This window comes from Numenius arquata, chromosome 20 (genome assembly GCF_964106895.1).
Source record: "Numenius arquata chromosome 20, bNumArq3.hap1.1, whole genome shotgun sequence".
Lineage (NCBI taxonomy): Eukaryota > Metazoa > Chordata > Aves > Charadriiformes > Scolopacidae > Numenius > Numenius arquata.
Window position 1 is genome coordinate 8,747,521 of NC_133595.1, and position 21,250 is coordinate 8,768,770.

The following is a 21,250-nucleotide window of genomic DNA, read 5'->3' on the forward strand; positions in this document are numbered from 1 at the left end:
GTGACTGCCCAGAAAACATGACTCGGCTGTGAACGAGGTAACTTGCAGGGACCTGGCCACCCCTTGAGGTCTCATGCTCTAGCACCAGCTCAGGGTAGAGGAATCTTTGCTACCTTTAGACCTCCATCCTCATTGTCATCCTCCTCTTCATCCTTCTTCTTCCGTTTCGGCTTTTTCTCCTTCTTGTCCTTCAGTTTTTTCTTCTTCTTCTTGTTGGGGGAATAGTCACTCCCTTCACTCTCAGATTTCTCCTCAATTTCCTCTTCATTGTCTGTCATTTCATCATTACTCCCCTAAAACGGAAAGTGACAGTGGAGAAAGAGCAGGGCCTGCCCCCGCCCCTGCTCTGCTCCAACAAACCCTCCCAGCCAGCACGAAGCAACTGCTGTCGTCACCAAAGTCAGCTCTCCCTCGACTAACCCTGCTGTTACTCTGGGGGAAAACACCATGAAAATCAGATTTGGGATCTGCAAGAAGCATCTGATCACAGGAGACAGACAGAAAGAAACCCCTGGTTTATGCGGAAGGATTTCTTTAGGGCAGTTCTGTGATCTCTAGCCAACCTTCTGCCCCAAAAGCCCACCTGTAAGTGGAGACATTCCCTCCCTCCCTTCCAGGAGTGCTATAAACACATCCACTCACACAAGGCAACCCACACACTGTGGAAGCACCGGAAAGAAGAGAAGGTGGTCATGTAATACAGATAAAACTGTGTTTTGGAAAAGCTTGTCTAGGCCAAGGAATATGCAATAGAACCTCCATGCTTTTGTCTCAATACTTGTTCACCAAGCTGGCCAAGAGCAGCAATGCTGAGGCACAGCCGTGCAGATGGATGCCTGCTCTGCCTCCACATTGCAACGTGCTCCTCTGAAAGTGCCCAGACACTGCAATACCACAGCACTCGGGTACCGTTCTGGTGAGCAGCAGCATAAACAGAAAACCAGGAGACAGCAAACCAAGTGAGTGAATGTGCATATTAAAAATAGCTGCATAGTAAAGCAAAGAGCAATGCCTCTGAGAGGCAGCTAAACGCTCCTGAAAGACCCTAAATTTTCAGACAGACAACATTTAGGCAATGTTTTTAATTGCTGTAACACAGATAACAGATCATCTTATGTCTGCTTACGGTTTCACACAAGTAAAGTCATGTTCTTCTGCCACAGTGAGAACTGTGTTTTCTGCCCAAGCTGGGCACTATGTGCTGCAGTAGAACTGTTTAACTACAGGAGGTATAGATGTATAGAGTCTTGAAAGAGGCAGGAGAGCAGAGTAAGTCAGGTGAGCCTCGCTGAATTCCCTCACTTGCAGAGACAGGCAGCCACATGAAACCTCCCATCTCCATGCAGACTTGGTCACACACAGCTTCAGCAGCAAGGTGAGCCAACTGCTTCAGAGAGGCCTGGGCCTGCTGGATGGCTGGTGGATGCGTTCTGCGTCCCAGCAGTCAGAAGGGATCAGGCTCAGATGGCTACCCCACAGTGGGAAGAGGCAGAGTGGACACCGGTCAGGTGGAATTTAGGATTCTTTCTGGGACAGAGACCGTGACCCACTGCACAACTCCGGCAGCAGCCACATTACCACCCTAACGAGTGTCGGGCGGAGCATTAGGGTCCGAAGAGAGCCTGGGAGAGGCTGCGTGTGTTAGAGCATCCCTTCATCCCACCCGGAACACTCCGGAGCCGGACGGCAGAGCCCTCCCGGACGCCCCGCCGGGAGAACCGGGTTCAGCACCGCGGACAGCTCTCGGTCTCGGCGCCAGCACCGCGGACAGCGACCAGCTCCACCGGTGCCGCCGCCCCCCCGAACCTCCCCAGCCCCGGGCCCCCCTTCCCGGAGCCACCGCCCCGGTAACGGGGGTTCATCGGAACGCCCCAAACCAAGGGCTTCACTCGGCGGCCATCACGGAGTCCTGGTCCCTCTCGGTTCAGAGCAAACCCAGCCGCTCCTTCAGCGGGGTTATAAACAGTTGTAATTTGGCATGGAATAATTGGTTGCCATGGTAACTGCTGCAGTACAGGTTGAAATTCCCCCTCTCCGCTCCCTTCGCTGACAAGGACCTTCATCTCCATGTGCTGAGGTTCAAACCACAGCCTGCTTATTTCATGCAGATTTTTCTGGGGGCTTGCAGCATCGATTCCTGCACCAGGGCTCCATCAGCGTCACCGCAAACCAAGCGAGTTCCACTGCAGCTGGTGCAGGGAAAATCCTGTGCAAGAGCAGCGTGGCAGCACTCCTGCCCCATGCCCCAGTGACAAAGCACAGGGGACTAGAGGGTGTCAGTCAGTCACAGTGCAGGCACTGGCCCCACGTCACAGGCTTGCACCTCATTCCCACCTTCCTCTAGCTGGGGAAAGTCCACCCACCCCACAAAACCCTGCAATAAGAGGTTGGGGAAAGCAAGCCCTGTTCAAGGGCCCTCCTATCTTTTATCTTGTCCTCCCAAAATGCAGCCTAGGTGCCGCTCGGTGCCTACTGACAGCTACAGCACCAGCTTCTCATGGGCTTCAGTGGACAAGGGAACAGCTTCCCAGAGGCGGGACTGAGGTTGGTTAATACTGCCCACACAAAGCATTAATTAAAAAAAATCAAGCACACTCAATGTTCAGCCTGTTATTTTCTCCCCACCCCCTGTAAGGCAGCAGTCAGACTCGGCACAAGCAGCACATGTTGCTGCTGGGCTCAGGCAGGCTGGCACTGACAGAGAATGAACAGAGGTGAAAATACATGAAGGGTTTATTTTATTTTTCCCCCCACAGAAAAGCAGTGTAGGAAAAAAAATGCGTCCAACCATGAAAAAGGCACGGGGATGCACAGGGCCTGAGCCAGCTTTGTGTGGTATCTGCAGAAGAAGAAAAGCATCACCATGGCCACAAAGGAGGGGAAAAAGCTTCCTCGAGGCCATGACTTCTGCAAAAAGGCTGGCAGGCAACAGAGTGGAGGACGGAATCCGCTGCTGTTACATCAGCAGCTCATCGTGCTCCCATCAGTAGCAAAAGCACTTTTAATGCACTACCTCATCAAGCAAATCTGTTTCCACAGATCCCAGGGGGAGCGGCGGCGATGGCCGGCTGAAAGCAGCATCGCTCAGCCCCGGTTTGGCAAGGGAAGGGGTGGGGATGTGCCCGGTTGTGCCAGGCAAGCGCACTTCTCACCAGTCACTATGCCACTGGGGAAGGAAGGGGCTGAAGAATCCCTATTGTTCGCCCCTCCTTCCCAGCAGCCTATTTGCAATTTAGGCACCAAAAAGGCCACCACACAAGATGTCTGGTCCTGTCCTCGCATCCGGCACTGCCCAGGGATAGGAAAGCAAGGGGCAGAGCCTGCGCGGCACAACGTGGCAGCGAGCCCTGCTCTAGGAACACGCTGAGTGCCCTGGCAGAGAACACACGGCTCCAGCCAGATGCAGCCTCAGGAAAGCCTGATCCTTGAGGACACAATGCCCCCTCTTTGTTTTCCTACAGGAGGCCCAACAGCCCTTCCACGTGCCAAATCCTAGAAGCCCCAGTACTATCTCCCTTGAAAAACGCCCTGGACAAGCACAGTCAGCATCAATGTCCACAGAAACCTCCAAGCCCTGCCTCAGTCGTGCCCCCAACGCAGTGGTTTGCATCTCCCTCCTCAGAAACACAAGCCCCAGATGCTGCGTTGGCACAGGACATGCCAGAGAGATTTACCGTCTGCCCCTGGAGACAACAGCAAGAAGGTGCTGCACTGCAGCGCGGGCAGGAGGGCTTCGAACAGGGACGGAAAGTACCATCCCACACACCCGACATCCCCCCAGCTGCCCTCCAGAGACCACTCACAGGGCAGGTTTCCACCCCGGAGCACCCGAGCTGGACAAGAACTGCTCATGCCCTGGCTCTGGGTCACCTCCCAGGACCAGGAGAGCACCCACTCGGCAAAGGAACACCCCAATAACACCCACCCTTTCCATCCACAGACACCCGAGAGGTGCTTGCCAGCAGCTCCCCAAGGAGCCTGCCTCTGCGCCCCAGCTGAGAGGAGCCCCCCAGCCTGGCGTGAAAGCATGCAGCATTACCTCTTTCTTCCTCCTCTTGATTTTGGCAGCTTTGCCATCTTTCAGCTTCTTGGATTTCTTTTTTTTCTGCAAGACTACTTGCTCTTCTGCAAAAAACTCCTCCAGTCCTTCCAGCACCCCATCGTCTTCTTCTGAGGACAAAAGGGACAGCTCATGCGGACAGACTGCACAGGCACACAAGACACTGCGTTCACGTTTATCCCCAAGGAAGCACACTTGAGCAGCAGCGTTAAGGCGAGACACGGGGCTCCGTGGCCTCTCCCGGAGGCCCTCTCACCGGCAGCTGATCCAGTGCTGCCCCTCGAGGGAGCCCCTGCGTGGTCCTGCCCAGGAGCCCCTACCCCAGCTCCTCGCTGCCGCTCACACACCAACACGCCAGGATTTGGCAGCCTGTGTTTCGCCCTCGGGAGACGGGGGCATGGGGAGGCTCCCACACGCAGCCTGCTCTTACTGATCTGGGTCCGTGGGTAATTAGGGAGCATTCGGCTTTTACCTTTCCCATCTCCAAGGAGAGTTCGTTAAATGGATTCGATAGAAGGTGAACGAGGAAGAGGAAGGCCTCGCGTGGAAGACACGTGCCACAGCTCACGGGAGGTTGGTTTGCCACAGCTCCACGCTCGGGGAGTGCCACGGGCACCCAGCCGGGCTGCGTATGCCGGGACCCCAGCCCCGGGTAGAGGCACCAACCCCAACACATGCCCTCACCTTCCCATCATCATTATCTCCCCAAACCCAGCACGCGCCAGCGAGTCCCAGCACCCTCTCCGGGCTTTGCATTTCTTTAAAACCTACATTAGTATTTTTATTTTTAATTTCTGAGCTTATACAGTAGTAACACTCCGGAGTCGTTGGGACGTATCTCTTGTTTGACTTCCAAGCTGGTTTAGGCTCCACCAGGGCGGGTGCCTGAGCTCCACCGAATCCACCGGGAAGGGCGGGAGCCGGGCAGCGCTGGGAGCCCACCCCCGGCGGGACCGGCACCGCACGGAGCCCCCGGCCCCGTCCTGCGGGAGAAGGGGGTCTGCAGCCAGGAGGGGGAGCGGCCCCCCGGGGCGCGGGGAAGGACCCGGGCCGCCCCCGAGAGCAAACCGCGGCAGTGGCGGGGTGGCCGGGCGGGGAGCCGGGGCCGCCCCGAGGCTGGTCAGGGGGCGGGAGGGCGCAGCCTGGACCGGGGACGAGCCCAGCCCTCGGGGAGCTGCCAGCTGCAGCCGCCGTGCCCGGGAACACCCCCCTCCCCGGGGCCGCCCGTTAACGGGCCCGGGCACATCCCCTTCCCGGGATAACGAGGCTGAGCCGGAGGAGCAGCGCCCAGCGGAGACGGCGCCGGGCCGGACCCCGGGAGGGCGAGGCCGGCTGCCCCCGCCGGGCCGCGCCTCGGGGGAGGAGGAGGAGGAGGCGCCGCCGCCGCGCCCCCCCACCCGCCCGCTCTCCCTCCCGCCGCCTACCCGAGACGTCCTCCTCGTTCTCCGCGTCCTCCAGCAGCTCCCGGCCGGCCGCCGGCCCCCGCATACCGGGCGGCAGCGGCACCGGGCGGCGGAAGCGCCGGGGCCCAGCGCCGGGCGAGGCCGCTCCGCGCCAAGATGGCGGCCGCCGCGACACGCCCACCCCGTCTGACGCGCCCCCGGCCCCGCCCCTCACTTCCCACAGGCCCCGCCCCTCCCATCTATAGTCCCCTCCTAAGCTCCGCCTCCACCCACTCCCAAGCCCCGCCCCTCCCATCTATAGTTCCGTCCTAAGCCTCGCCCCTCCCACCCCCAGTCGTCCTACGCCCCGCCTCCACCCACCAAGCCCCGCCCCCTCCCGGTCCCTTCTCCGGCGCTCCCCGAAAAGCCCCAAATCCCCCCAAATCCGCCCTCCCCGTGGCCCGCCAGCGGAGCGCGGGGTATCAACAACTCTCCCCGCCGTTTATTCCAGGAAAGCAAAACTGTACAAAATGGCGGCCGGGCGGCGAGCCGGCTCAATCCTCCTCCTCCTCTTCCTCCTCGTCCTGGTTGATCTGGAAGTAGCGCAGCTCGTAGCTCTCCTTGCTGTTGGCCACCACACGCAGCCAGTCCCGCAGGTTGTTCTTCTTCAGGTACTTCTTGGTCAGGTACTTCAGGTACCTGCGGGGAGAAGCCTGGATGAGGCGGGGGGGGGGGTGGTGGTGGTGTCCTGTGCCTCCAGACCCCCAGCCTTCCTCCCCGGCACCCCACGGCTCCTTGGGATGCCCTGCCCCGCTGCGAGCCCACACATGGTGATTCTGCAAACATAACCCCCCTTTCCCATGGGCTCGCACCTCCACCGGGAGCGATACATCCCATCAGGCACATCCCGGGAAACACCTCCGCCGGGGGAACGGCACTGGCAATGCCGCCACACGGGGCCCAGGAAGTCACTTCCCTCCCCTCACCCACCCTCCGAGCATGACACCGTATGTCCAGGCCAGCGGTGAATCTCCACTGGGATGGCGGCTAACGGCTGCAGGATCCCATGGTGGCTGCAGGGACGTGCCCCCAGCCCCGACACGGAGAAACCGCATCAGCCGAACGGCGAGTGCCACCAGAGCAGGGCACTGTCCCGACACCACACACCAGTTTCCTCTTCCCAGCATTTCAGACCTCCAGCTGCCTCACCGTGCCATCTCTGCCGCAGCAAACACCACATTTACCGGAGCCAGGCAAAGGCCCGGCAGCGGGCAGAGCCCGGCAGGACAAGGAGTGGAAGATCTCGGCTGCGGATCAACCCCTCAACTCCACACTTGACACCCATTTGGCTGCGCCTCCTCCCCAGCTGCCCACCCCACCGGCCTTCCCAGCAGGAATATCAACCACAGATCCCTCTAAGATGGTTTGGGAACAAGCAGCCACTGCACCGAGCATCACGTGACATGTCACCAAGAATCTTGGCACGACTCCTGCACTGAGACATCTCTTCACTACCGGGCCCTCCCGCCAGCCAGGCTCCCATCTGAACAACCAGACCTGACAATCTTAAAGGTCCTTCCCAACCTAAACGACTATGATCCCCTGCTGAGGGCCAACCACTGCCAGCATCAACCAACCAGCCTCTGGACACCAGGAGCAGCCCCAGGATGGCAACCGGCACCGCCGGGACACAGGGGCTGCCCCACCACCTCACCTCTTTGAGAACGGGACCTCCGACGTGACCGTGATCTTGCTCTTGCTCCTCTCGATGGTCACCACGCCCCCACCCAGGTTTCCTGCTTTGCCGTTCACCTTGATCCTTTCCTGCAGGAACTGCTCCTGTAAGAGAGGAACGCCACCACTGAGCCGGGGCCGCCAGCTCCCGCCGGACAAGGCCTCCCCAGCTGGCCTGTGTGCAGCGCTCCGCGTTTTTGTTAGAGCTGGGGGAGAGAGAGAAGTGCTGCTGTGTCCAAGGGAAGCAGAGGAAAGCCACCTTCCTGCAAGCCGGAAGGCTCTGAGCCTGACAGCGCTTTCCACAATTAATCCGACCAGCCCATTCAGACCTGCACCTAAGTGAGGTTCTCAAGCCCAAACGCATCAGATTAACGAAGCAGGGACACATTTCCTGCCTTCCGAGGGGACAGCCAGCGGAGTGACGGCGGAGGTAGGATCCTGCAGGCACACCTCGGCCACAGCCCTGTGCTCCAAACCCACACCCGAGCACAGTTTGAATGAAAACAGGTTCATCAGAGAGCACTCAAACACAGCGCTTCCTGCCCTCGTCACTCCTCACAGTGTCACGGGAAACTCCCCCCACGAGGGACGGACGGCAATACTGCTTGATAGGCAGGGAAAACGCTTATGCTTTAACTACAAAGTGTTTTAAAACAATAAATATCTGGCAGCCTTTGGCACTGCCCGGGCTCCCTTTGTCTCCAGGGTGCTTACTGGCACTGCAGGCTTTTACGCTGCGCTGTGGTGAGGGGCAGAATCAGAGAGCAGGGGCGGTGGGGGCAGCCGGGGCCGCGCTCGCCAGCAGGCTGTTGGGAGGGAAGCCAGGAGCACACGCCCCCCACCACCCCACCCCCACCCCCCCCCGAAACACCCGCTGGGGGCAGCCGGGGCCATCTCACCGGCCCCCGGGGCAGTGGGGAGGCCCCACACTCACAAAGTTGGCGGCGTCCATTATACCATCCTCCACGGGGTGGGTGCAGTCCAGGGTAAACTTCAACACCTGCTTCTTTTTTTTGCCACCTTTCGCTGCGGGCTTCTTCTGCAGCGGAGGAAGGAAAAGAAAGAGAAAGAGAGAGAGAGCGCGCCGTGAGGCATCGGCTGCCAGCAACGGGCATGGGGGCGGCAGGGAGGAGGAAGGAAGGGGCCAGACCGAGCGAGGAGCCGGGATGCGAGGGGACCGGGCCGCGTTCCGGCCTGAGGTGGGAGGGAACGGAAAAGGGGTCTCTGGTCCAGGATTCGGTCCGGGGACAGCGGGGAGAGGGAAGGGCCTCCCACAGCCCTCCACGCCCGGCGCTTGGCGGGCTGGGCCCGGTGGAGGCCCAAGCCCAGCCCCACGCGTAGGCCCCGGTGGGGAAGAGGGGGTGGGAAGAGGACGTAAGGGGGGGGGCGGGGGGGAGGGGGACAGGCCAGGAAAACAGGGTCCGGGGAGCCGGTGCGGGGATGGCTGGGGGTGGGACCGAGCCCGGCCAGGCGCCCGCCGCCGGCAGAGACTCACCACGGGCGCCATGGCGGCTCCAGCGAAGGGGCAAAAAGGGAGGGCCGCGCCGCGCGCATGCGCGGAAACACTCCGCGGCGGCCAGTGCGCATGCGCCCTCCGCCGCTCCGCCTGCGCCCACGGTGTGGGCGCAGGCGGAGCGGCGGAGGGCGCATGCGCACTGGCCGCCGTACCCCTCCTTCCCTTTCCCCGCGCCGTGCGCAGGCCAGACCACCCCACCGCCGAGAGCGTCGATGGCTTCCGGCCCCTCCCCACTATCCTCCCACGCACCGCCTCTGCCTGCCCCACCAGCGCTTAGTGCTGCCTGGCTCCGCGCGGCGGGCAGGGAGGGGGCGTGGCTTTGTGGTTGGACGGGGCGGGGCCGTGGGGAAGTGGGCGGGGCCGGAGGGGATCGGGGCGGCGGGAACGGGGGGATCCAGGGATCGGGAAGGGCAGGGACCGGGGGATCTGGGGATCGGGGAGGTTGGAGGCCTGGGGGGCAGGGGAACGGGTGGGTGGAGGATCGGAGGACCAGGGCCGGCAGGGACCGGGGATCAAGGGATCGGGGCCAGCAGGGATCAGAGGGTCGGGGAATCGGGAGGTTGGAGGACTGGGGACATCGGGGGACCAGGGGGGAGGGGATCGGGGATCGGGGCCAGCAGGGACCGGGGATCAGGGGATCGGGGCCAGTAGGGACCAGGGATCGGGGCCAGCAGGGACCGGGGATCAGTCTGGCAGGGGCTGAGGGGTTGGGGCTCTCTGGAGCACAGGGTGCGCCCCAGGGTGCTTGTGGGGTGCACATGTCCCTGCACCCCAGTCGCTGCCTGCTGGAACACCCCTGAACCCCAGGGTGCCTCGCTGCCTGTGGGGTGCACATGTCCGTGCACCCCGCTCACTGCCCACAGGGTGCACCCTCACCCCCCTGGGGATCGTCACCAGGTCACATGGATGCCCATGTCCCCCCAGCCCAGGTGCACCCCAGGGCCACGCAGTCCATTGTCCCCACACCCCGAGGGCTGTCCCTGATGCCGGCCACTCAGGAGCCCAGGGGGCTATTTTTGGGCCGTGGTGTGGCAGCCATCCAGCAGTGCCAGGGGGCCCCGCATCACGGGGGCGGCTGGGCCCTGCTGCCTCAGCATCGCTCTCATTCCAGCCGGCGCACAGGGAGCAGCGGCACGGCTCAGCACGGCCGATCCCCCGGCTTACAGACAGGGAGAGGTAAAGCCTTCACCCCGGCCACAGTGCCCCCCTGCACCCGGGGCTCCCCAGCATGTGGGGTGACTGGCTGCCGGGCTGCCATCGTAGGGGGCACCCCAGGGCAGGGGACACCCCATTGTGGGGGATGCTCCCTCCTGGGGGACACCAAGCGCTGGAGCATCCCTCCCCCCGTTCTGGGGGACGCTCTGCTGCAGGGCATACTCCTTTGCAGGGGACACCCCATCCCAGGGGATGCTCCTGCTCTGGGGACACCTGCCGAGGGGGACACCCCACTGCGGGGGCCATCCCACCCGGCCCTGTTGCCCCCCAGCCTGAGGGAAGGGGCGCGTTCGGGGGCAGCTCGTGCTTTAGCTCATAACCTAAAAATAGGCGGTAGCTCGCAGGCCCCGGGGGCAGGATCCATCCTTTGCACGGTGGCCACGGTTCTGGTGCGAAGCGGGGCTCGCTGGGCACAGGGGGTGAAGTGGGGTGCGGGGGGGGGGCCACTCTCTGCCCTGCAGATGGCCGGCGGCATCTTCTCCCCGCTGGGGACCTGCTCGGAGCTGGAGAAGGCCAACTGCCACCCACTGGTCTGCCTGCTCTGCCACGAGCCCTACCAGCACCCCTGCCTGCTCGACTGCTACCACAACTTCTGCGCCAGCTGCCTGCGGGGCCGCGCCAGCGACGGCCGCCTGCGCTGCCCGCTCTGCGGGTAAGGGACCCACCCTGCCCGGGGGGACACGGGGGCTGGGGCACGCAGCACGTGGTCGGCAGCCTCTCGTGGCACCGCTCCCAGTGTGCCCAGAGCTGCCCCCACCTGCCCTGGGTGGGTATCCCCATCCCAATCCCATCTCCATCTCCATCCCGTCCCTGCAGGCACCCCTCGGTGGTGAGGGGGGGCACAGGGCTGCCCCCCGTGGACCGGCTCCTGCAGTTCCTGGTGGACAGCTCGGCCGACGGCGAGGAAGACGTTCAGTGTGCCAACTGCGACCGGCACTGTGCCAAGGCGGTGAGGGCAGCGGGGTGTGTGGGCAAGGGGACCCCCGCCAGAGCTGTGCCCACCACCAGCTGCCCCCCCCCCCCGCCCGCACAGGAGCTGGACACCATGTACTTCTGCAACACCTGCGGGCAGCCCCTCTGCGCCCCATGCCGCGAGGAGACCCACCGCGCCAAGATGTTCGCCCGCCATGAGATCGTCTCCCTCTCCAAGCGCACCAAGGACATCCACAAGAAGTGCCGTGAGTGCCGTGCCATATCACGCCATGCTGCACCATGCCATGCCGTGCTCTGCCATGCTGCACCATGCCATGCCGTGCCGTGCCAGGCTGCAATGTGCTGCACCATGCCATGCTGAACCATGCCATGCCGTGCCAGGCTGCAATGTGCTGCACCATGCCAGGCTGCAATGTGCTGCACCATGCCATGCTGCACCATGCCACGCCGTGCCGTGCCAGGCTGCAATATGCTGCACCATGCCATGCCGTGCTCTGCCATGCTGAACCATGCCATGCCATGCTGTGCCAGGCTGCAATGTGCTGCACAATGCCATGCCATGCCATGCTCTGCCATGCTGCAGCATGCCACGCTGTGCCGTGCCAGGCTGCAATGTGCTGCACCATGCCATGCCATGCTGAACCATGCCATGCCGTGCCAGGCTGCAATGTGCTGCACAATGCCGTGCTGCACCATGCCATGCTGTGCTCTGCCATGCTTCACCATGCCATGCCGTGCTGTGCCAGGCTGCCCGATGTCCCTGTCCCTTGCAGCGCTGCATGAGGAGCCCTACATCATGTTCTCTACCGAGAAGAAGTCCATGCTCTGCATCAACTGCTTCAGGGACATGCAGGGGTGAGCAGCCCCGGCCCCGTGCCCGCCCTGTACCTCCTCCCATCCCGTGCCCTGATGGCCCTGCCCGCAGGGAGAGCCGGGCACACTGCATCGACATCGAGACAGCGTACATGCAGGGCTGTGAGCGGCTGGACCAGGCGGTGATGGTGGGCAAGCGGGTCTCGGCGGGGGGGCACAGGGTTGTGGTGATGCCCGCAGTGCCGCAGCCCCCCTGCCGCCCCCCGGGCAGGCCGTGAAGGAGCTGCAAACCTCCACACGCGAAGCCATCGTCCTCCTCAAGGCCATGATCGAGGAGGTGCGCAACAGCGCCAGCGAGGAGGAGGCAGCCATCAACTCCCTCTTCGGCCGCATGCAGGTGCGGGGCAACCACCCACACATCGTGCCCTGCACCCATGGGTGCCCAACACACGAGCAGGGCAGAGCCAGGGCAGCAGGAGGAGACCGGGGTGGCTGTGGGACAGGTAGCAGCCACAGGACACAAGGCAGCCATACCGTTTGCAGGAGCAGCTCTCTGAGAGGAAGAAGACGCTCCTGAAAGCCGTTCAGAGGTGAGGGGCTGCAGACTGAGCTCCCTTCCAGGGGTGTCCCTCTGTCCCGGGGCGTGTTGGGGTGCCCTGGGGCTGGATGGCTCCCCGGTGCCCTGTAAGGGCTGTGCCATGTCCCTGCTCTGCTGCAGCCAGCATGAGGAGAAGGAGAAGGCATTCAAGGAGCAGCTCGCACACCTCGCCTCCCTGCTGCCCACCCTGCAGGTAGGGCCCCAGGCTGGGCAGGGGTGCCCTGGCCCAGGAGCTGGGCTGCCCCAGCACCACAGGGTGCTGATGGTGACCCCCCACACACACACAGGTCCACCTGGTGACCTGCTCAGCCTTCCTGAGCTCCGCCAACAAAGCCGAGTTCCTGGACCTGGGCTACGTGAGTGGTGCCAGCACTGTGGGATGGCAGGAGCATCCTGCCGTGGCGCTGGGGGACACTGCTGCGCCCCACCGCAGTGCTGTGGGGGGGGCTGGTGCACCCTGCGGTGGTGCCAGGCTCCCGGGCACCCCTCACTGCACCTCGCCACTGCCTTTCAGCAACTGATGGAGAGGCTGCAGCGGATTGTGAAGCTGCCACACCGCCTGCGGCCAGCCCAGACCAGCAAGGTAGAGCCCAGCCGCCCACCTGGGGCCGAGCCCCTGCCCGCAGCACCCCACGGGCAGCCCTGGCTGTCGGCTCTGCCCCGGCCCCAGCCGCGCTCGGCCCCATCTCGCCCCTCAGATCAACAGCGAGTACCGGGCAGAGTTCGCCCGCTGCCTGGAGCCCCTGCTGATGCTCAGCCCCCGCCGCTCCGTGGTGGGCAGTGCCGGCACCATCGGTCCTGGCATCGCCGGCGCAAACATGTGAGGTGCTGGGATCGCAGCCGGGGCTGGGGCACATCCTGCCACACGTCCCCCCGGGCATCCTGCTGGGGCCCCCACAGTGCCAAGCTTGCCCCCGCTGCTGCCCTTGAGCCTGTCACCTCGGCGGTGACGTGGGGACATCGTGGATCACAGCTGTGCTGACGAACGACAGGCACGGGGGCTTCAAGTGACACTTCTGGGAAGTGAGGCGGGCAGCAGGGTGGGCAGTGGGGCGCCCGGATGAGCCAGCACCCCGCTCCCCAGCCTGCCCCCCCGCCACCGTCCCCAGCGAGTTCTGTCCCCGCTGCCGTGGGTGCTGCGCCAGGGCCAGCTCCCGCTCGCCCGCACGCCCGCGGCGCCGCAGCCTCTTTGCCCGCCACTATTTTTATCAGAATTTCAGGGAATTGCCCGGCCGTTCCTCACCCGGGATATATTTAGGCCCGTTGATGTCACGGCGATGCTGGCTCTGCCAGGCGCTCCCGGCCGGAGAGGACAAACGGGCACTGCTGCCCCATGGGCACCGCTCCTCACCCCCAGCCGGGCTCGGCACCGCAGGGCGGCTGAGCTCCTGGGGGCTGCTGGCCCCGGCGCGGGCAGGGGGAGCGTGGCGTTGCACGGTAGGACCGATGGCGGTGGGGCAGCAGAGCTGGGGTGGCGGGAAGCATGGGGAGGCTGCGGAATGGGGGGAGATGCAGCGGCAGCAGCACCCACCAAGGGGCCAGGAGATGCCAGCGGTGAGGGAGCGAGCCGCATCCTTGCCTTTAGAGCCCGGAGTGCGCCAAGCTCAGCTCCTGCCTTCTCCCCACCGCAGCTGGTCCCAAAGCCATGGGCGTGGGGAGAGCAGCCCACAGAAACCTGACTTTCGGGGCAGGAAAGGCACTTCTGACTGACCCCGTGTGCCAGGGAAGGGACGTGTGGGGCTGGCGCGTCCCCAGGCTCCCCGGGGGTGAGGGGCAGTGGGGCTGAGCCGGCGGCGTGGCCCCTGGCACCTCGCCCCTGCCGCTGCTCGCCTGCAGAGCGCCACTGTTGCCCTCTCTGCACAGGCTCCCCGGCGGCCAATGCTCCAAGACCCTCATTGTGCCCGGCTGCCCCCCTGCCGGCGATAAAATGTCCAGCGGCCCCATGGTGCGGAAGCCGACGATGCACCGGTACATCAGCACCAAGGTCCTGCTGGCTGAGGGGCGAGAGACCCCCTTCGCCGAGCACTGCCGCAACTACGAGAACACCTACCGGGTAGGGAGCGGGGGTCCGGCCGGGATGGGGTGGGACAGGATGGAGGGCGCTGCTCATGCCACAGTTTCCCCCCGGCCCCCGCAGATGCTGCAGACGGAGATCCAGGGCCTGAAGGACCAGGTGCAGGAGCTGCACCGCGACCTCACCAAGCACCACTCGCTCATCAAGACGGAGATCATGAGCGAGATCCTGCAGAAGTCCCTGCAGATGGATGTGCAGATCGCGGCTCACTACTCCGCCGTGGAGATGATGCGCAGCGTCTTCGAGGAGGTACGGCCGGCGCATCCCGGCAAAGCAGGGTCCCCCCGTGCCACGCCATGGCACGCTGACCAGCTCCCTCTCCCCCTTCCAGGTCTGGGAGGAGACGTACCAGCGGGTGGCAAACGAGCAGGAGATCTATGAAGGTACCGGTGACCCCGTTCCTGCAGCCCCAAGCCCCCCCTGTCTGCTGCAGGGGGGCTGCCGTGGCCACAGCCCGCTCCTCTCGCCCCCAGCCCAGCTCCACGACCTGCTGCAGCTGCGGCAGGAGAACAGCTGCCTGACCACCATCACCAAGCAGATCGCACCCTACGTCCGCTCCATCGCCAAGGTGAAGGAGCGGCTGGAGCCCAGGTGAGAGGTGCCAGGGGGATCTTTCGGGGCCAGGGGGAGACATGGCTGTGGCTCATGGCCATCCCGCCGCAGGCTGCAGGAGCCCCGGGAGCCCAAGGAGGAACAGGCATTGATGCTGCTCAAGATCTGCGACGACAGCGAAGGGGCACCAAGGTAGGCGACGGCAAGCACCCGGGTGCCAAATTCCCCCCACGCCCTTTCCCAGCCACTGATCCTGCCGAGGTGCCTTCCCTTCCCCAGGGACGCCTCGCCCAGCAGCAAGGAGGGGGCTCTGGCCAGCCCCGGGGAGGGCTATGAGCCCAGCGGTGCCTCCAGAGACCCCTCCCCACAAAGCAGAGACGGCTGCAGGGGCCAGCAGAAAAGCAGGGCCGAGGGCGCTGCCCGGAAAGAGTTCGCACCGTAGAGCCTGACATGGAGCGCACGGAGCCACTTGGTGCCCACAAGCCATTGTCAACCGGCTCCTCTTGCCTTGTGCCACGAGCGAGGAAAACACAGCCCAGGCACACAGTGACTGCAGCGTATCAAAAGCCTGCCTTTGGGCGACTTTGTTCATCTGAAAAAGTAATTGTCTTTATTCTCTCCCTCTTGTGTGTTAAAGTGAAATAAAAGGGCGCAAGCGCATGTGTTTGCCTGATTCTGCGGCTCCGAGGCATCCAGCTGCTCTTAAAACCACAAAGTTTGCAAAAATGGGGGAAAAAGAAAACCCTCAACAAACCCTGGTGCAGGGTAGAGCCAGGAGCTCACGGCAGGGTCTCAGAGTGTGCTGTGAACCGCTGACAGTGGAGCCAAAAGGCAGGCAGGGGACTGCAATGGGGGGCTCTGCTCCCTGTGTGCCTGGGCCATCGGAAATCCTGCAGACCCCGGCGGGGCGGGGGGGCAGGCTGTGACAGCCGAGTCCAGCTCGTCACCAAAGGCTCAGCCGCCTTTCCCAGCCCTGGTGAGCTCCCCTCTCCTCACCCAGCTTCCAGTCACAGGAGTCAGGAAAGTAAAAGGTGAGGAGAGGCTGCTGATCCCCAAAGCACGGAGAGGGCTGTGGAGATTTGGCTGTAGGTGAAGTTCACCCCTTTCCTTTGGTGCCAGCGCATCCCGCCTCGGGCAGAGCCTGCCCCTGGAATGGGGTGGGAGCCAACGCTGGCACGCTCTCACCGGTTCGCATTGAGGTGCACCCACTACACAGAATAACCAGAGAATAAAGCTTAGTTTCCATCATCAGCTCACACCAAACCCCAGTGGCCATCACTTGCTTTGTTTGTTTCAAAGTGCAGTTGTGCAAGTTCACAGCAGAAATGTTAGTGCCTACAAAAAAAAATTAAGTTAATTTTTAACTTGCCTGAGGCACGTTGGCTACAACAGCAGGTCAGGGACGTTGGCTACAACAGCCCGTTGCAGCTTCCACGAGGATGCAAGCTGTAGGCACAGAAAAGCCCGAGCAGGAGCCAACGAGCGACTATGCAGACAAACCAGTGCTCTCCGGCTGGTGTACTGTCACATTTGCTCTTTTCTCCCAAGCTAAAAACATGCTGGGTAAAAGACAAATTGCGGGCGAAGGCGTTAGGCTGATGCTCTGCGCAGAACACACTCTGCAACACAAAGCAAGCCTGCCGGAGGACAGGCTCTGTGCGGGCGAAGCGAGGTGAGAGGGAGAATTCGCCCCCTCTCAGTGGCCGTGCAGCCCCTCAAGTCACCATCCTGCTTCAACACAGCACTGGGCTGGACCGAAAACCTACTGGGAATTGTAAAAGTAAGGATTCCCATTCCCATGATGTCACCAGCACCTCAAGAGATCTCCAAATAACCACCACACAGAAGTTGGAAATATTTTTTTCTTGTTTTTTTATAAAAAAAAAAAAAACCAAACCCAAAACTAAAGCAATTTCCATCAGTGCCCCCGTTCCTGAGCCGTTCAGCAGCACCTTCCCCAAGGAACACCACAAGCCCAAAGCGTGAACTGACAAGCAACTCCTTTCCATTCCAGCTAGGAAGAATAACCTAAAACTCAAGAAAACAGTGAACCTCTTTGGTATATAATGACAGAATAAGTTATACCACAAAGCTCCAGTAGGAACCATTTCCAAAATGGCAAGGTTTAAAACAGCGTTAGCTAGCCAAACTGTCGGCCCCAGACGCAGAATCTCCCTAGAAGCACCTCCTGGTCCAGCCGAGATCCCAGGTTTCACCCAGAAGAGCAGGAAGGGATCTCGAGTGCTAAAGCCCTCAGCAAACCCGGCAGCTGCGGTTCTTTCTCAACCCAAAACCCTGGGATCTCTGCAGGAGGGAGGCAGCCTGGCAGGGTAGGAAGCAGCGCGATTTGGAGGCGGGAAGAGGGAACAGAGGTGGTGGCCGGGCAGCCCAGGAAGGCAGCAGCTGGAAGGGTGACTCCTGAACTGACGGCAGCAGCCGAGGGACGAGGCAGCAGCTCGCTCTCCCGCCACATCTCACAGAGCCGAGAGGAAAAGGCTCCCTGTGAACGGTAACGCCGGGGGAGAGCCGAAGGGTGCCGCGTTGCCGGCTCTGGGGCAAGCAGGGGGTAGGCAGCCCCTGCACCCCGAGAGCTGCAGTCCTGCTCCCGCAAGCTGCCCCAGCACCAGCTCGCAGAATCGGGCCTAAAGAGATTAAAGCCGCGCTGCCTGGCTCCCAAGGTCAGAAAGCTTTAAAATCAAATTACGCCACAGGAACAATCCGCTGACAGGCACCTTTCCTGCACGGGGGTGGGCAGGCAGAGCCGTTCTCGGGAAGAATCGATCCAGAGGCGTCTCAGAACAATCCAGCTGCTGCAGGCAGGAGGGCTCGATTCTCTTTAGGGTCGCTACAGGCTAAGTTATCTGGAAGATCCCTGAATGTGCAACGAAGGAATTATCTCAAGGAGGACAAATGAGCTTCTGATCTGCTAGTGACCCGGCAGGCCCCCAGCTCCGCAGCCCCCCGCCAGCTCCTCCTGGGCGGCCGGGAGGTACCAAGGGGCTACTCCCGGCACCACACACCGTCCCTTCGCCCCGCGGCGCCTGGAGCTGGGCATTCACTCGGCCAGTCCAGTTATTGCCCACGTTACAGTTCCACTTTGACTCCTTTAATAAAAGGGAGACCCGATGGCACCTTTCTTTTGTACTCCAGGTACTCTTCTCCAAAGAAGTGAATGAGCGTGATCTCCTCCTCCTCGATCCGCTCCCTGAAGAAGCGCCAGGACGCCAGCGCGTAGCCCACCACGCAGATGGGATTGCAGAGTAACACCTGCGAACAGACAGCGGCTGTCAGCACCCCCTCGCCCCCCACAGACACCCAGGCTGCCCCCCACCCCCACCTGCTAATCACCCTTCATTAAGTTTGCCATGAGGTCTCAACGGTCTCCAAAGAAAAGACAAGATCCCAGCACCTTTTGTGGAATTTCATTCCGGGGAGAAATTAGCACTTATGAAGAGAGTGGCCTTTCTGCAGGCAGCTGCCGGCTCCTGCTGCCCTGGCTAAGAGCAGCACCCCAGCTCTAGAGAGCCCATGCGTGGCCACGCTGCTGCCTGTTCAGTCTTTAGGGTCTGTCTCCAGAGAAACAAACCCAAATGCCAACCATGAGAAGAACGTGACTAAGGCAGTGTGGGGTTACAGCTTGACTGCAGCTGGCTTCCAGTCTACCCTCTAGCCGGGGCCCTGGGCACCCTTAGAAGGGGTTTTCTTTGCCAGCCTGGCACGGGACTGGTATTTGGCAGGAGCGAGGCTGAGTCTGGCTGCTTACAGAAGGCATTTTGGCCACAGGGATGCAAGAAAACTCTAGACACCAGGTTTAGGTTAGCAGTAGATTGCACCCTGAGCCTCTGAGGACGTTCTGGCTCAAGCCCTGGCCCTGCCACCTCTGCCTACTCCACACAGAAAATTAAGGCAATGGGATCTTCCCAAAGATCGTGCAGGGCAGAGCACTCGGGGTTTCCTGACCCCCCGCGTGCTGGTGAGAGGCAGGAGGGGTCAAAATCCATGCCCAGGCCACCCCTGCCACTGACCCACTGTTTGCATCCCGTTAGGTTGTGGGGCAGCACTAAGAAAGACCCAGATTATAAGACAGAAGTATCTGAGCGTGTTGTATACGGTACCTGTGTTCCAATACTCCAGTAAAACCATCCCACGTAAGACGGGTGCCGGAACCACCCATACACCCCACTTGTCACCAAAGTATGAGTATCCGATTTCTCATTCTGAACAATATGGTTGAAGTTGGAGCCAGCTGTGAGCATGGCCGCTTTCCTCAGACAATCCCCAAAGATCACCATCAACAACCCTACAGTACTCAGCCAGGTGATCTGCTTCAGCTCTGCAAGTGAATAAGGACGGGTCACAACAGGTTTGCACAGGTCACACTCGCGGTGCGGGGGTCACGGGGGGGGGTTTGGGTCGCTGGGTGGGCTGCCTCCCCCCCACCTCAAAGCGCGACAACATGTAAAACGCAGCCAGCGTTCCATGCGCCGCCATCCCACCACCAAGACAAATAAAAATAGCGTCCCATGCCACAGAGTCACCCCTGACAGGGTGTCTGTAGGTCCTTGCGGCAGATCGCCCCAAGGGGAACCCGGCACCAGAGCCTGGCTTTATGGCATAGAGTAAAGCCAACGTAAAGCACAGCCAAGCGGATGCGCTCGCCCGGACGCAGGGAGCTCCACAGCCCACGCTGCCGTTACAAAGTGGGGAAGAACAGGTCTCCTCTCCCCCCAGAAAGCAAGCACCCCAGATTGGGCAAAGAGCAACAGGTTTTGCTGATTAGATTTTAGCCCAGATCAAAAGAAGACACCCAGATGTAACCGGAGCATCATTCTTTGTACCACCAAAGCAGCTTGAAAGATGCAGCCACAAAAGGGCTGAAGACCAGCTACGTGGCACAGCCAGCTCGGCACGCCAGAGCAAGGGAGTGCTCCCCCCAATCCCCTGAGACTGAAACCAAGAGGCTTTGAGCACTGAGAGATTAACGCTGCGTCAAAGCCCTCCTCCGCTGCCAGCCCCGGTCAGCTAAGCAGGGATCACCAGCACTTTGCTAGCAGCCGGGTGGGCCCTGGGCGAGCCACCCGCAGCCAGGGGACGGCAGGCGGGAGGGTGGGTGCCAGGGAGGGGCAGGGCGGCCGACCTGGAAAGAGGAGCTTCTCCAGCGTGAACTCCACCCAGGAGGAGAGGGCAGCCAGGTTGTACTCGAAGCTGTGGTTGAGCAGGAAGGAGTCCAGCGAGAGGCTGCGCGGGTTGTTGATGGCCGTCACCAGGTACTCGGAGTAGTGGAAGAGGGAGAGGGAGCACATGTACCTGCGGAAGGAAGGAGGGAACGCTCGGCAGGGCCGGGGGCCATGGCAGCCGCCCAGCTCCCCCGGCCCGGCCCTTACCATCCGAAGTGGCGCCAGGCGGAGCGGCCGGCGCTGAGCAGCAGCCCGCAGCCGAAGGCGAAGCCCAGGAAGCAGGCCCGGACGGCGATCTGGAAGCAGAGGGAGAGGAGAGGAGAGAATGCCGCTGCCGCCGCCTCCCGGGCCGGGACCCCCCCCGGGCCTGGGATCCCCCGACCGCCGCCCCCCGGGGCCTCCCTCACGCCGCGGGTCCGTTCCCCCCGGGCCTCCATCGCCCCGCCACCCCTCGGGCTCGCTCCCCCGGGGTCTCCCCTCCGCACCTTGTAGAGCGGCCGCGGGTAGAGCAGCAGCAGCGCCGCGTTAACGCCCGCCACGTGTAGGGCGAGCGCCAGACGGCCGCGCAGGCCGGGGGAGGCCAGCAAAGCCGGGGGGGAGCCCAGCGCCACCGGCAGCGCCGCCACCGAGGCGCCCAGCAGGAAAGCGGCCAGGCTGGCGCGGGCCTCCCGGCCCAGCTGCCCCCGCCGCGGACCCGCCGCCGCCGCCGCCGCCATCATGGCGGCGCCCGCCCCGCCCGCGTCGCCCGGGAAACGGCCGCGCCACTCTCGCGAGAGCTCCGCCCCGCGCAGGCGCAGTACCCCTGGGAGCGGCGCCGCTCTCGCGAGAGTTGGGCCTCGCGCAGGCGCAGTAGCCCCGGGAGCGGCGCCGCGCAGGCGCAATGGCCGCCGTCGGCGGGAGCGGGGCGCCACCGGAGCCCGGCCCGGCGCCGGCTTTGCCTTTCGTTGTTGTTGAATAGCGCAAACGGGAACTGCCCCTCCCAGGGGCAAAGGCGCCGTTCCCGGGGGTCCTCGTTCCCTCACCACCCGCCGGGCCCCGGCCCTGCGGCCCAGCACAGCCCGCGCCGGCCTCCGGAGACAACAGTCCCGGGGCAGCCGTCGGGGTGGCGGGGTCGCGATCCGCACCGGAGGGTGCCGAACCGCGGGAGCTCTTCTGGGACTCCCAGGAAAAGGGGCAGCCGGTCTTAAAAACACGGG

At 62.7% G+C, this 21,250-nt stretch overlaps 4 protein-coding genes across 5 annotated transcripts in view; 1 reads left to right on the forward strand and 3 right to left on the reverse strand.

Annotated features, from left to right (window-relative positions):
• Window positions 1-5,627, reverse strand: part of CHD5 (chromodomain helicase DNA binding protein 5) — a 30,916-nt gene extending 25,289 nt beyond the window's left edge. Inside the window, exons 1-3 of the mRNA XM_074161488.1 lie at window positions 5,485-5,627; window positions 4,040-4,170; window positions 114-293 (exon numbers count right to left, since the gene is read on the reverse strand). Of these exons, the coding sequence (XP_074017589.1) occupies window positions 114-293; window positions 4,040-4,170; window positions 5,485-5,548 (375 nt within the window). The 5' untranslated portion in view covers window positions 5,549-5,627. The remainder of the gene's footprint in view (window positions 1-113; window positions 294-4,039; window positions 4,171-5,484) is intronic.
• A 296-nt stretch (window positions 5,628-5,923) lies between these two features.
• Window positions 5,924-8,728, reverse strand: RPL22 (ribosomal protein L22). Its single transcript, XM_074161496.1, has 4 exons — window positions 8,672-8,728; window positions 8,111-8,215; window positions 7,157-7,281; window positions 5,924-6,141 (listed from the first exon to the last, which is right to left on the reverse strand). Exons 1-4 carry the CDS (start codon window positions 8,681-8,683, stop codon window positions 5,997-5,999), a joined length of 387 nt encoding a protein of 128 aa, XP_074017597.1. The 5' UTR covers window positions 8,684-8,728; the 3' UTR covers window positions 5,924-5,996.
• A 1,460-nt stretch (window positions 8,729-10,188) lies between these two features.
• On the forward strand, window positions 10,189-15,551 carry RNF207 (ring finger protein 207). Of its 2 annotated transcripts, none has more exons than XM_074161812.1 (17): window positions 10,189-10,559; window positions 10,724-10,856; window positions 10,941-11,085; window positions 11,614-11,695; window positions 11,766-11,841; window positions 11,925-12,050; window positions 12,197-12,243; window positions 12,372-12,444; window positions 12,539-12,607; window positions 12,766-12,834; window positions 12,950-13,071; window positions 14,115-14,304; window positions 14,389-14,574; window positions 14,657-14,708; window positions 14,799-14,916; window positions 14,989-15,069; window positions 15,157-15,551. In XM_074161812.1, the coding sequence occupies exons 1-17, from the start codon at window positions 10,369-10,371 to the stop codon at window positions 15,317-15,319; spliced, it is 1,923 nt and encodes a 640-aa protein (XP_074017913.1). In that variant the 5' UTR covers window positions 10,189-10,368; the 3' UTR covers window positions 15,320-15,551. The 2 variants fall into 2 exon arrangements, with proteins under 2 accessions (XP_074017913.1, XP_074017914.1); XM_074161813.1 differs by having other exon boundaries at window positions 15,253-15,543.
• Window positions 15,552-16,752: 1,201 nt separating this feature from the next.
• ICMT (isoprenylcysteine carboxyl methyltransferase) lies at window positions 16,753-20,773 on the reverse strand. The gene is made up of 5 exons (XM_074161730.1): window positions 20,540-20,773; window positions 20,262-20,350; window positions 20,015-20,184; window positions 18,993-19,210; window positions 16,753-18,144 (listed from the first exon to the last, which is right to left on the reverse strand). The coding sequence occupies exons 1-5, from the start codon at window positions 20,771-20,773 to the stop codon at window positions 17,962-17,964; spliced, it is 894 nt and encodes a 297-aa protein (XP_074017831.1). The 3' UTR covers window positions 16,753-17,961.
• Window positions 20,774-21,250: the final 477 nt, after the last annotated feature.